This window comes from Grammomys surdaster, unplaced genomic scaffold (assembly GCF_004785775.1).
Source record: "Grammomys surdaster isolate TR1022 unplaced genomic scaffold, NIH_TR_1.0 581, whole genome shotgun sequence".
NCBI lineage: Eukaryota > Metazoa > Chordata > Mammalia > Rodentia > Muridae > Grammomys > Grammomys surdaster.
In genome coordinates this window covers 1,333,717-1,346,977 of record NW_021605000.1, presented here as the reverse complement: position 1 = coordinate 1,346,977, position 13,261 = coordinate 1,333,717, and the positions used below count along the sequence as shown (strand labels likewise).

Here is a 13,261-nt window from a genome sequence, read left to right as displayed (position 1 = left end):
ACAGAGCCATCACAGTTTGTCCCTCTGAGCATGGCACTCAGATGCACCTTTTAAGCATATTTAATTTCCAAATAATAGACCACAGCAGTATGTTATTTATGTTCTTACAACCACCGTACCAAGGCATTAACATCCCCTAAAGGAGAAAAGGCATTATTTGTCTTTGGATGTTGTACGCTTTCTTCAAGCTTTTTGGCTTCTTGATATTGTACAGCTTATACTAAGTAAGATGTGAGAAGCAAACCAGTAACCAACACTTAAGAGACTTTGGATTTTTAAAGTGATGTTATATATTTTAAAGAGACTGAACTTTTAAAATGTTTGAATGTTTAAAGACTGTGGGACTTACCAATTTCCAAAATAATTTAGGATACAACTTTGCTTGATTCTTAATGTGTGTGTCCTGGTTATTACTTTGTCAACTTAACAAAATCCTCCTGAGGATTCTGAGAAAGAAAGCTGAACAAGAAGAGTCATGGGAGCAAGCCAAGAAACAGTGTTCCTCCATGGTCTTCAGTTCCTACCTGAGCTCCTGCCTCGGCTTCCCTCAGTGATGGAGTATGTCAGATGAAGTAAACCCTTTTTTCACAAGATATTTCTGGCCAGTAGTATTTGATCTCAGCAATAAAAAGCAAACTGAGACAGAAATTGGTACCAGAAATAGAGTATTACTGTAGCAGACCTGGCCATGCTACTTTGGGGAAGACTGTGGGTGTGTTTGGCACCTGGGGCTAGAAAGGCCACTGAGTGCTCAGAGCTTAATGACCTATTAGGGGATGAGAATACTTCTGATCAGATGTGATTTTTCAGGAGGAAGAACAGACCCTATCAAGACTGTTGAGATTGTTGACTAAGAATTTGGGGCAATGAAACATTTCCTTTACTAGGACAATTGATGGTGACTAACTGGGGCTGAAAAATCAGCTTTGATTAATAAGAGACAAGCATCACTGAGATAAAATCTTCTTGAAGTGTTTTCCCAAGTTCAGCACACAGAAGCTCTGACATAGAAGGGGCCAGGGCCAGCGCATTCTGGCAGGCAAGCTTGGTCTGCCGGGTGCTAAGTTCTAAAGGCATGCAGCAGTCCTAGAAATAGCTGAGACCTCTCACTGAGAGGCCATGCCACGAGAGACATTGGTAAAGGTGGAGCCTGAGTTGCATTGGAAACACTAGGATCGAAGGGGTCATGAAGAGAAGTTGAAGCTTGACACCATGCACCGGGGTCAGAGTCCATGAACATGCCCTAGAGAGGTTAGTGATACAGGTGCAACCTGTGGAGACCCTGCCATACTGGAGATGACAGACTTCCAAGGGCAGTGACAGGCATGGTGTGGAGCTGGCCTGAGCCTATGAGGCAAGCTGTGTGTGCTAAGTAAGGATGGCAGAGCTGAGAGGGGAGAGCTGTCCTCTGGAGCCCAGAACATCAGGAGTGTATCCCAGATGCAAGACACTGAGCTGCAGGACTTGATTTACACTGTTGGAATTTGGTTTTCATTTGGTTTGTTTGTAACCATGTCCTGGCTCTTCCTCCTTAGAATAAGAAGTTTGTAACTTAGTTTTGAGTTTACAGGGAACACTTGAGAGACTTCCAATTGTAAAGTGGTGTTAGGTATTTTAAAGAGGCTGAACTTTTAAAGTGAGTTTTTAAGGACTGGAGCTTTCAAACGTTGAAATATGTTTTATCTTGTAATGTTGATATTAATATGAGATCTTGTGTATAAACAAGAAAGGAAAGTTATTTGTATGTCTAGATGACAAATGGTCAATTGTCCTGGTTGAGTTTGTTTGTTTGTTTGTTTGTTCATTTGCTTTTTGTCAACTTGATGCACACTAGTGTTAACTGGGAAAGCGAACCTCAGTTGGGAGTGCTGCCATCAGATTGCTTGTAGACAAGTCTATAGGGCATCTTCATGATTGACGTGGGAGGGCCCGGTGTACTGTGGATGGTGCCATCCCTGGACTGGTGGTCCAAGATATATATAGTCTACGAAAGCAGGCTGAGCAAGCTGTGGGAAGTAAGCTGGTATCCAACATTACTCCATGGTCTGTGCTTCAGTTCCTGGGTCCAGGTTCCTGCCTTGCGTTCCTGCCTTGGCTTCCTTTCCCTCTATAATAAAGTGTGGCCTGAGAGTTGTAAACTAAAATAAATAAATCCTTTCCTTCCCAAGTTGCTTTTGGCTGTGGTGTTTCATTGCAGCCATATAAAGAAAACACAGTGAGACACGCATGTTTGTTAGTAGTCGGCACTGCATGGCTCCTGTAAGTACCCCAACCCTTCCTACACTGCTCTCTGTGCTTTCCTCTATCCTGTACCGAGCTTGGAGTGCAGAGCCAGCGTTTGGAGCTACAGTTTGCACACATGTACAAGTGATTCCTATCACTGAAATTGACTCAGACCAGACGTCTCTGAAATCTGTTAAACATGTTTTTCTTGAAAAAAAAAAAAAAGATTTCATGCTCAAATAAGTTTTGGAAACACTGAGTAAGCAGCATTAATTAGATTTATTCCTGTTGGTGTTTCTCAGAGTCCTTATCGCACTAATATGATTCGACCATTGAGTCATTGTGGGAACAGCTCCCAGGATTATTAAGGAACATGGCTGAAGACAGCTTAACTTCTACTGAATTACTGCTTCTTCTACTGATCTGCCTCCAGCCCATTTGATCAAACATTTTCTCAAATAACCTGATCAGAGTTTTAATTACTTTTATACCCCTAAAGTTGACAAGTAGGAGACATTGATAACAAATTATAGAACCTATTTATATAGTTTATCATGAGTTTGGAAATTTCTTGGGCTGCCTTTGACAGGTAAACAGAAAAAAATCAAAACAAAAAACTACAAAACTTTAGTGTGTGGGTATGAGAGACCACTGCTGAATGTATTGTCTAGGCTACGGTACTGTAAGCTTTATGATCTATGTAACACGTGAAATCTAGCCTGTGCCAGGCAGAACAAGAAAACCAAATTCATAGCCTCACTTCAGCTCTTTCATCTGGGCCCTTAATTACTCCTGGTCTCAACAGCAGTGCTCAGGGCCGATTTACATACAGGCTTTGGGGGGTGCAGTGGACTCAGGTGTGATGGGCACTTCTGTCTTAAATCTGAAACAACAATGGGGTTTAAAGATTATAACTGGGTATTACCATTTCTTTACACTGCATTTTTTTTTTAATGTTTGTCTCTCCCAGAGAGTTTTTCTTTAGGAAATGACATAGTATTATTTCTTCATGTCATCAGAATTGAGATGAGAAGCAGGAGCATCTTAGTAGTGGGCAGGAGGTCTCCAGTACCACCACCACCAAAAAGAAGGGAACGGGCTCAAACCTGCTGAGGAAAAAGCTTCGATACCAAAGCAGAATTGTTTTGTGTGATATTTAATACCTTCTTGTTTTCTCTCTGTTTTTACAGTTTTTTGAGGTGCCATTTGACTCAAACATGAGTAGAACAAAGAACAGGCCTCTGGTTCGCGGACAGATAAGGTAAATCGTGACTGATCCTCCTCTACACCCATCATCTTACTCATCCTGAGACTTGTTTTATTGTTCTGCTCATTTAGTGGGATAATTATAGTGCTTTCCCCTAGGTCCCATTACCTAGCTAGTCTAAAGTTCTTGGCCTCATTAGCAGTGTCAGATATGACACTGGTAAAGTGAGCCTTAAATCCAATCAACAAGGTGGATGGCTATTCCCATCATATTTGTGCTACTATTGTACCAATATCTTGCAGACAGGTCACTGTTGTAGCTCTTGTGGTTCAGAGCTGGGTAAGCTGATGACTGCTTTTCTCCTCAGGTAACATGCATGGCACCTTCCAGCGCTATGAGCAGTATTAGTCAGTAGAGATGAAACATCTAGTTAAGCGCCAGCTAGATTTCTTCATGTTCTATGCCATAAGTAAGTGGTATCTTCAGCAATGGGGTCTTACCCTCAGGTTGTAGAGGGTAACCAATTTTATTAGCAATTTAGAGTTTGGATGGGAGGCTCTATGGAACCCCTTTGGCCAAAGACTCAAAAACAGATGTAACTCATTTCCAGCACTGATGGTTTTACTTGCCAATATAACATGTCTAGTTGGGACATTGCCTTCCCCAGTATATGATACGTTCATTTCAATTCCATTCACATGTGTATATATTTTAGGAATCTTCTACAGTAGTAGGTTTCAGTGCAGTTTTCCTAAGGCCTTTAGTGTTAGCTATCCCTCCCCATGCTTCCTCCTCTATCCTGCCCTCCCATCTTCCTCTCCATGTAATCTAATTTCCCGTTCATCCCTTTATAACAGTATATCTCCCCTCCCATGGAAGATCCCCAGAAAATGTGTGTGTGTGTGTGTGTGTGTGTGTGTGTGTGTGTGTGTGTTTGCTTTAATGCATTTACCAGACAGACACTGTCATAGAGTGAAAGGCAGTGATGACCAAAGTAACAGTTCTGTCTTACAGGATACCAACTTCTTAAGGATCTTATACAGTGTGCCAGATTCCACATAGAGACCTATCCTAGGTGATTTGTAAACACAGGAAAACCTATCTGACCAAACACAGGGCCTTCCTCTTCTCTTGCCCCATCTGCCCTGTTTATTCTTCTATTATAGATCACTGTTCTGAGCCCAGAGGTTCTGGAGATCTCTATTGAGTGTCCTTCAGGCTTCACAGGCTGTATTTCCATCTCTGCCCTTTGCCTTACATTTCTTCATTTGTTTTCTAAAGCCAGGCACCTGGAGGCAACCTTGGACTTCCCTTGTCCCTGTCTTTGTTGTTTAGTACCCTCCTGGCCTTTTAGCCTTCTGGACAGTCGAGAATCTGTGTCGCGTTGCCCACACTTGCTGTGGACCACTACAGGTAAATGCCAGTTGCTCAGCAGCTGGCTAGCTTCTCTGCCTTTATTCTTCCATTCTCTTGCTTCTACTCATTTGGCAGATGCATCTTCTTTAAATTATCAAATTGGTTCTTCTTAAACCTTTTTACAAAATGCGGTTAAGACAGAATATTTTGTTTTGATTCTTTCTGGTGTTGCTGAGGCCTTTTCTTGGTGTGTTTCCCTGCAGCTCTTCCAGCCTCACCCTGAGGAGTCTGTTGTCTTGTGCTCATCTGCCTTCACCCTACACCATGCTTCTCCTGTCTGCCTGGCATGCCAGCTGTGCCCACAATGGCCTGGGAGCCTGTAGGCTTTGTTGTGCTGCTGTTACTACATTCTGCTTTGTACAAGGTGCTATCACAGCCCTGCTCAGCACTGTCTATTCCTGCCTCCCTCGTCCTCTCTCTATTGCACTGAGTTCTGAGACCACAGTCTGATAAAAGTCATGTGATGTACCAATGAATGTAGCAGACAAAGACAAAGCAAATCTCACATGGCAGAGTGCTGATGGCAGTTGTCTTCATTAGGGTTTCTATGGCTGATAAAACAACATGACCTAAGGCAACTTTGAGAGAAAAGGGTTGATTTCATCTTACACCCACTCTATCTCTGGAGCAAGTCAGGGCAGGAACAGATACAGAGGCCATGGGGGAGCACTGCTTACTTGCTTGCTCCTCATGGCTTGTTCATAGTGCTTTCTTAGACATCTCAGGACCACCGTCCCTGGGGTGGCATCACTCACAGTGAGCTGGGCCCTTCCGCATCAATCATTAATTGCCCACAGGCCAGTCTGTCGAGGTATTTTCTCAACTAAGAGCCCCTCTTCCCAGATGACTCTAGCTTATGTGAAATATAGTAAAACTCGCCAGCACAGCGATGATGAACAGATAGACAAACAGATGGGCAGACAATAGAGACCAGAAATATCCCGAGACCAGACAAACACAAAAGTCAGGATAGTTTTTGATTTCCTGACATTTCTGTCAAAGCAAGCACGTATGACATAGACTGCCAAGGCACTGAGTGAAGGATGAGTGTGTGAGCTTTAAGATTAGAGGAGGGCAGCCGTATGAGATGGCAAAGCAAGTAAAAGCACTTGCTGCCAAGCGTAATGACTTCAGTTCAATCCCCTGGGTCCACTTGTTGGAAAGAGAGAACTGATTTCCACAAGTTGACTTCTGACCTCCGCAAGCATGCTGTGGCATGTATACATACACATAATAAATAATAAATGACATTATAAATAAATGGCATTTTAAATGCTTGCAAAGGGGATAAGAGGAGTGCACCTTCAGACTTGCAGAATGCTCAGTAAAGACAGCTCTGGACACAGTGTACGGGGTAAAGTAGGTGGCGCATGCTAAGGAACAAGGAAGAGAATGCTGAGATGCAGTTAGGAGAAACCATTGCAAGAACTGACTTGGATTCACCTGGGCAGCCAGAGGCAGTCAGTCACATGAGTGCAACCCTAAAACAACCCCTCAGGGGGTGAAGATCACTAGAGGGGAAAAAATAGAGACCTGTTACAAGTCCCAGAGGTCGACCTCAATGACAGTTAGGAGCAAGAATGGGGTGGGATGGGAGGCTGAGTTATAGTGCTGAAGTCTCTGAAGTCCCCTGTGTCTCTAACCAAGCTGATGAGAGGGTGGCTGGTGGCTGCTTTCCAAGCCTCTGTCTGCTGTATGAACTGCCTGTCCCCCGCAGATGGACTCTGCCCATCCCACCTCCCTCCCTCACCCCCGTGACTTTTTGCCTGCTTCTCTTTTCTCCTTCTACAGCCCTTGATCACTAAGGAAGTTGTTTTTCTCTGCCATGGCCCTGCATCCACTTCCGTCAAGTCTTACAGGTTTCAGGTAATTCATAAGGCGGAGGAGCCAAGAGAGCTTAGGATGTAATCATTGAGGACTTGTGGATCTAGTGTGGCGCCTAGTCCTCTGACCACCACCACTGAATGAACAATTCTTTAGCCCTTGGAGCCAGACCTACCTGAGACAGGCAGCCTTCCCAGCCGCAGGCCTCCTGCTGGCCAAATGCTTTGAGTGCTAAGTCACTGCAGCCTTTGCATCCCCCTGCATCATCACTAGGCCTTTCTCCAACTTGAGCGAACATAGCCACTGTCCCCTAGCTGTGTGTGCATGTCCTTTATGGATGACTTCAGGGGACTGTGAAGGACAATTTAGAGTCTAATACGTTTCCCCTCAGGGCTGACCTACATAAACTGAATACATTGTAGGGCTGGGCTCCACATGTTTCAAAATTAAAGGGTATCCAACCTGAGACAGCCTTTGCAGCCGGTGCTGCTCGCCTGTTCTTATAATCACTGCCTTCTGTACAGCTTGTTTACCGGACGGGGCGGGGGGTTGATGCTGGTTGTAGTTGATAACTAAGGAATAGTAAGTTAATTCACTTTTTTTAAATAATGAAAATACACTCTTTATATTTTAAACATAGAAATTTCTTTATTTTTATTAGAACCGAAGAGTGAAATAGAGCTAAAATACAGTCTAATGAGAACAAACTTACAAAATTATTTTTTTCTCACCTTCCCAAGACAAGTAGGACAGTGCCTCAGTTTTAATTGCATGCCAACAGCCTGTATAAAACACCAGTTGCCGTCTGGCATGGTGGTCCATTCCTATGATGCCAGTAGTTATAAGGCTAAGAGGGAGGATCACAAACTCGAAGGCAGCCCAGACTATGCATTGACTGAATTGAAAAGCACAAAGTAATTACAAAACAAAAAAATACTAGTCGCAGCTATAGCTCAGTTGGTACTCAGTCTGTACTCAGCATATGCCTGACCCTGTGTTTCCTGGCACTAGAAAAGCCACTTCCTTCGTTGTTCTGTTGTCACAATTTACAAAGAATGAAAACAAACAGTTGTTAATCATACCCCATTTGAAAAACACTGCTCCCATTTTCTTCACTAGTGAAAGAAATGGTGTCCTTATGTTAAGATAGGTGCCTGGACTCATCCTAAAACAAACAGACATGGTTCTCTGCCATTTGAGTGGGTATCGTGGACCCGTGGTGCCTTACAACAGCACAGATAGTTAATGGAAGCATCTTTACAGCTTCTGGTTACCAGTGTCTTTCCTATGGAAACACTTGACCCTGTGGCTTCCTGCTTTTTCCTTCACCTCTGGGCCTTTGTGGCAGAATGATTTATCAGGCTCTTTAGCGGTATGGGAGCCACCATGTGACAGTGAGCATATCACTCAGGAAGGGCCCAGATGCACTCGAAGCCTTCTGGAGCCACAGTGCTCTTGGCTAAAGAGCTCTCGTATCTGCCTGGAAGGAAGTCTGCAGAGAAGTGCTCCAGGGGGTTGGTAATGGAGCTGTCTTAACCTTGCTGTCATCTCCAGGAGCGTAGCCCTATTGGAGCCAAAGCGCCGCAGCTGTTCTCCTGGGAGCATGTGATCCCTGCTTCAGACTGACCACTCCTATTGGCAATAGGGGTCTGTCATGTACAAAGTTACAAGGTGGTTTGCTTCTGAGGTTTCTGGGGCTCTGGTATCCTGTTGTTTGCATATTCTCACTAGGTCTTTTCTTCCTACCCTTTATGTTACACAACTGTCCAGTGTTGGTGAACTGTCCCACCCTGGAAGCTCCCATCTTCCTGTATATTATTCCTAACTGGATAAAATGGATTTAGCAGTCAAAGATGCCTGGAGGAATGGTTTGACATGAATAATCCCAGTATTTTTTTCCCAAGATTTACTTTAGTTACTATAAGGATAAGAACAAGCAGGTGTGTATAGCACATTAGAGCTATGGCGGCTAGGAGGTCTTGGGGAGTTGTTGGAAGCACTGACTAGTCCTCCAGGCTCTATGTAGCTCTGCTGAGAGCAGGGCATTCCACCCAGGCTCAACCTTTCCCAAGACTTTCCAGCCATGCCACCCCTGGGATCTCTTTTGGCTTAACACTTAGGGTGTCTTCTCTCCTAGACAGACACCTGCTGGCTGTGTACAGTGGCTCTTCTGTTTGTCCTCTTTGGAGAGAGCATCCCCCTTAGCATGTACTGCTTGCAGCTAACCTCCAGTCTCCTGGCCACCTCTGCTTCTCTCTGTTGCACCGCACTGTGCTCTCTAATGCTAACCTTCTGCATTACTCTCTCACTTCGATTCACACATCCCCAAAGTGACCATCTCAGCCTTAGCCCTCAGACTTCAGTTTAGTTCTCTCAAGTCCAAAGCTTTAAGAGAAAAAAACTTGATAGCCCAAGTGTGAGCTGGTAGTTCACCCCTGACCCAGATCCCTGGGGCAAAAGAAAAGCAAACTTGCAGTTAAACGTTAGAGATGGCAGGAGACAGGGGCTGCTGTGCCTAGACAGTTTATGCCTGACTTCAGCTGATGTTCATCTCCAACCCTGGGTCCACAGGATGACTCTTAGGCTGTAATCCACCTCTCCTGCCTCAGCACATTACTTAGACCAAATCTTGTCTAGGCTTTTTTCTTCATACTCAGTCCCAAAGAGGATTCTTAAACAGTAATAACTGCATTTGTTTTGCTTCAGATGCACACACCTGTCCCTCCCTCCCCTCTTTTCCCCTTTCCTCTCCTTCCCCCCTTCCTTTCCTCTTTTCTCCTCTCTTCCCCCTTCCTCTCCTCCCCATCTGGCAGGTCTTCCTCAGCATTGTTTCATTGATCTGTCAGAGTTGAAACTTTCTGTTTTCCTTGTTTTCTGAGAGTGCAAAAAGATATAGTCACCTATAATCTACTATCTTCAACAAACTTGAGGTATTCCAGTTTAAATTTCCAGTGTGCCTTATGTAAGTAAGGTAGTTCAGTGGTACCTACCCCCGTCATTGGTGTGTTCAGTTAAATTCATATTTTTAATATTTTCAAGGCCTAGTATTTCTTCTAAATGTTTTAGGATTCTCACTTTTAATTCAACTTATCAAAACTGTATTGATTACCTGTGGTGGTAACAGCATTGTGCATTTTGTTTGTGTCATAGTGAAAACTTTATAAAACGGACAGGAAAATTAGATGTGCAGAAGCCTTCCCATATAGGGCTGGGCAGCCCCAAAGTTAAATGAAATTAATAAATTGGTGTGAATAAAGGTCTCTGGGACATTGTAGAAGACACAGAACAGGACAGAGTGGACATTGCATGCCTCCTGACCAGGGCTGCTGGACTAAACCTTTCTTCCTGTTATTTTGGAAGGCATCTGTATTTTGATTACACTGCTCTTGGATTTTCCATTTTCCAGCTTGGTGATGCTGACACAGAAATAATAGATGTCAACATTAGTTTTTCCAAGTTAATGGATCAGATGCGGGTGATCCATAACGCGTGAGCTTGGGTGTGGGCTGTAAGCAGGAGAGATTGCCTGATAAGAGCTGAGCAGGAGGCTATTTGGGGAGGATAAATGGAAACCCTTGGAATCAGGTCAGCCACACCTGTCTTTAAAATGAATGATAAAGACTGAGTTTTAGAACGAAATGAATGGATTGTTTAGTTGGCATTACTAACTCAAAGTGCGGGGTTTAGCTTAAGTATTACAGGGACTTACAGAAGACATTTTTCAAATTTACTGAAGGTTTTACCAGTAAGCACTTAAGCAAATGTAAACAATGTGTGGGCTACAGGGGAGCTGTATTAGTCACCACCAGTCCCGCTGGTCTAGTGGATTCGGACCCAACCAGGCACAGGCCTGCACAGCTTCGAAGGCTTGTTATGATTAGTCTCTCAGTGTGTGTATACTGCTAATGTAATAAGAACATAAACATTTGGTAAGTATAGAAATTTCTTTCTGTAACGTTAACCAGTGATTTGAAGCAGCAGGAAAAACAAATTTGATCTCAACTTAGTTGCAGAGGTGTTAATGTAGAGAAGATTGTTCTGGAATAAGATCGTTCAGTATCATGAACCCTGGAGTTGAGGAGTCAGCAAAAAGTCTTTGTACATGTCTTTGTGTTGAGTCATTGCTAAGGATGAGCACACTGGGAGTCTCTGTCCCTGAAAGCCACAGTCTCCCTGGTAGTCAGGAGAAAAGGGAAAGCAGCATGCCTGACTGTGAAGTACTCTATTTGTGATGGGTTCTTCAGGTCCCATGTCCCTACCTAATAGCTTCAAGATATCTCGATATTCTAATAAATATTCACTTGAAGAGATAGCTGTTATATCTTAGGAACTTGGTCTGTTTTTCTTTTTGTTTTTGTTGTTTATTTTGTTTAACAGTAGTCAAGATACACATAGGCTGATGTTCCTCTTCTCAAGACTGGACTGTACAAATGCTGTTCCCACTGCTGAGTGTGAGTGTAGGCTTAGAGGTTGTCTTTCATGTGGTCTGTAAGAGTTTATTGGGCAGCACTCTTGGTACAGAGAACATCAAGTTGAACGTTGCAGACTAACTACACTAAAGTATGACCTGGGAGATGTACATGCAGGATGGTGGACTCACTTCACACAAAGACCACGAAGGGCTGCAAGAGCCCCAGAACAGACAGGGAGGTCCCCCTCCCACTGGTGATGGGGTTCAGGAAGAGAAAGACAAGAGCCCAAGAACAAATATGGAGGTCCCTCTCCTGCTGGAAGATGAAGGTGAGGGGGAAATGTTCTTGGAAATGTTTTATTGCTGTTTTATTGTTATGCCATTGCTTTTGTCTTCTGGACGTGCTAGGGATGGGCCCGGGCTTCATGCAGGCTGTGAGGGAGGCATTTGTACACTGGCCTAAACCTTCACTCTTGTCTGTCCACGAGATGATCTGAAGCATGGGGGGCAGCATTCATAAAGTTAGCAGGCACTTGCTCTCCTACCTAGACCCAAGAGAACAAACAGTGGAGAGACCACAGAGCAAGTCCAGACTGTGCGGGCCTGCTATGCTTGCCTTAGCCGCCAGCGTTTAAAAATAGAAGAACCTCACATCAAACCCTACAATCCTAGACCAAGGTGATGCAGCTCCACTTGTCTGCACAGCCTGGGCCACGCCCTTTCTTTCAAGTAAACCCACTGGCCTCCTGCTTGTTGGCAGGCTGCTTCCTGCTGTGTCTGCATTTGTAAACACTGTTCCAGATTAAACATGCAGATTGCACCAGAAGAGGGGCAGGGAAATGTACCTGTCTCCGGGCTTCACATACAAGTTAGAGCGCACACAGGTCCCATCGTCTCTAAACTTGTGAGGGTAGATGTCCTGCCTTCACTTTCTAAGTTGTTTATTAAAGCTATGAAAACCTTGCAAAGACTCCAGAATCCACTAGCTCTATTTTGCATAAGTGAATAAAGTCCTATAAATTAAAAGCTAAAGCGAGAGTTAGAAAGTAGAAAAAAGAAAAGTAAGGGTCTCCTGTGCAGTAGGTACAGGCTGTTAGAAGGTGAGAAGAACAGGTGTTTCAGCGGGTAGCCCTGCCTAGTGGTTTAAGAAGATTTGGAGATTATATATACTTCTGCTCAGGAAAACTGATTTTCTTAGATGGATTTTCATAGTATCTGTGGTGGTTTGAATAAGAATGGCCCCCATACAAGGCTCACACATTTGACTGTTTTGTTCCCAACTCTTAGACTATTTACAACAGATTAGGAGGTGTGGCCTTGTTGGAGGGGGTGTGCAACTGGGGATGGGCTTTGAGGTTTCAAAAGCTCATACATCAGGCCCTGTCTCACTTCCTGCCTTGTGATTGTGGATTAGATATAAGCTCTCAGCTACTGCTCCAGGGCCATGCCTGCCAGCCTGCTGCCACACTTCCTGCCATGGTGCTCATGGACTCAGCCTCAGCAACTATAAACAAGCCCCCAGTAAATGCTTCCTTTTATAAGTTGTTTTGATCATGGCATCTCTTCACAGCAATAGAACAATAACTAAGACAACATTGGAATCACCCCCAACACACACACAGACACACAGACAGACTGACAGACACACACACACACACAGACACACACACACACACACACACACACACACACACACCAGAAAGTCCAGTCTTTATACAAACCTCTTTTCTGTGTAATTTAAATGAGTTAATGTGGCACCCTTGAAGGCTCACTGACTGCTTCTTCCTGTCTGAGAAGGTTAGCTCAGAAGTCTGCCATATCCTACAGATCTGGTCCTGGAAACCTGACTGCGGTGACAAGGGAACATAGAGGTAGGCTGGGGTCTACTGGGCTACACTTATACAGCCCAGCACAGGAGGAGCTTAGTAAGGGCTGTAGGATACAGTCATAGAGGAGGAAGCTGTGCTTGGTAGTTTTAGTGCACACTGGTCACCATTAGTTCACAGTCGTCCTTGTGCCAGTGGACGGCCTTGCGATGGCTATGAGGTACCACATTCACTCAGAACAGAAAGTCTTCAGCAGCTCTCCACAGAGCTCAGCCTAGGGCAGAGCTCACTGACTTTTATGCTCTCTTACAGCCTAGGGCAGAGCTCACTGACTTTTATGCTCTCTTACAGCCT

At 44.3% G+C, this 13,261-nt stretch overlaps 1 protein-coding gene across 1 annotated transcript in view; it reads left to right on the top strand.

Annotated features, from left to right (window-relative positions):
• Positions 1-13,261, top strand: part of LOC114633342 (protoheme IX farnesyltransferase, mitochondrial) — a 109,406-nt gene that overhangs the window by 73,898 nt on the left and 22,247 nt on the right. Inside the window, exons 5-7 of the mRNA XM_028781925.1 lie at positions 3,414-3,484; positions 3,733-3,769; positions 6,638-6,712. Of these exons, the coding sequence (XP_028637758.1) occupies positions 3,414-3,484; positions 3,733-3,769; positions 6,638-6,712 (183 nt within the window). The remainder of the gene's footprint in view (positions 1-3,413; positions 3,485-3,732; positions 3,770-6,637; positions 6,713-13,261) is intronic.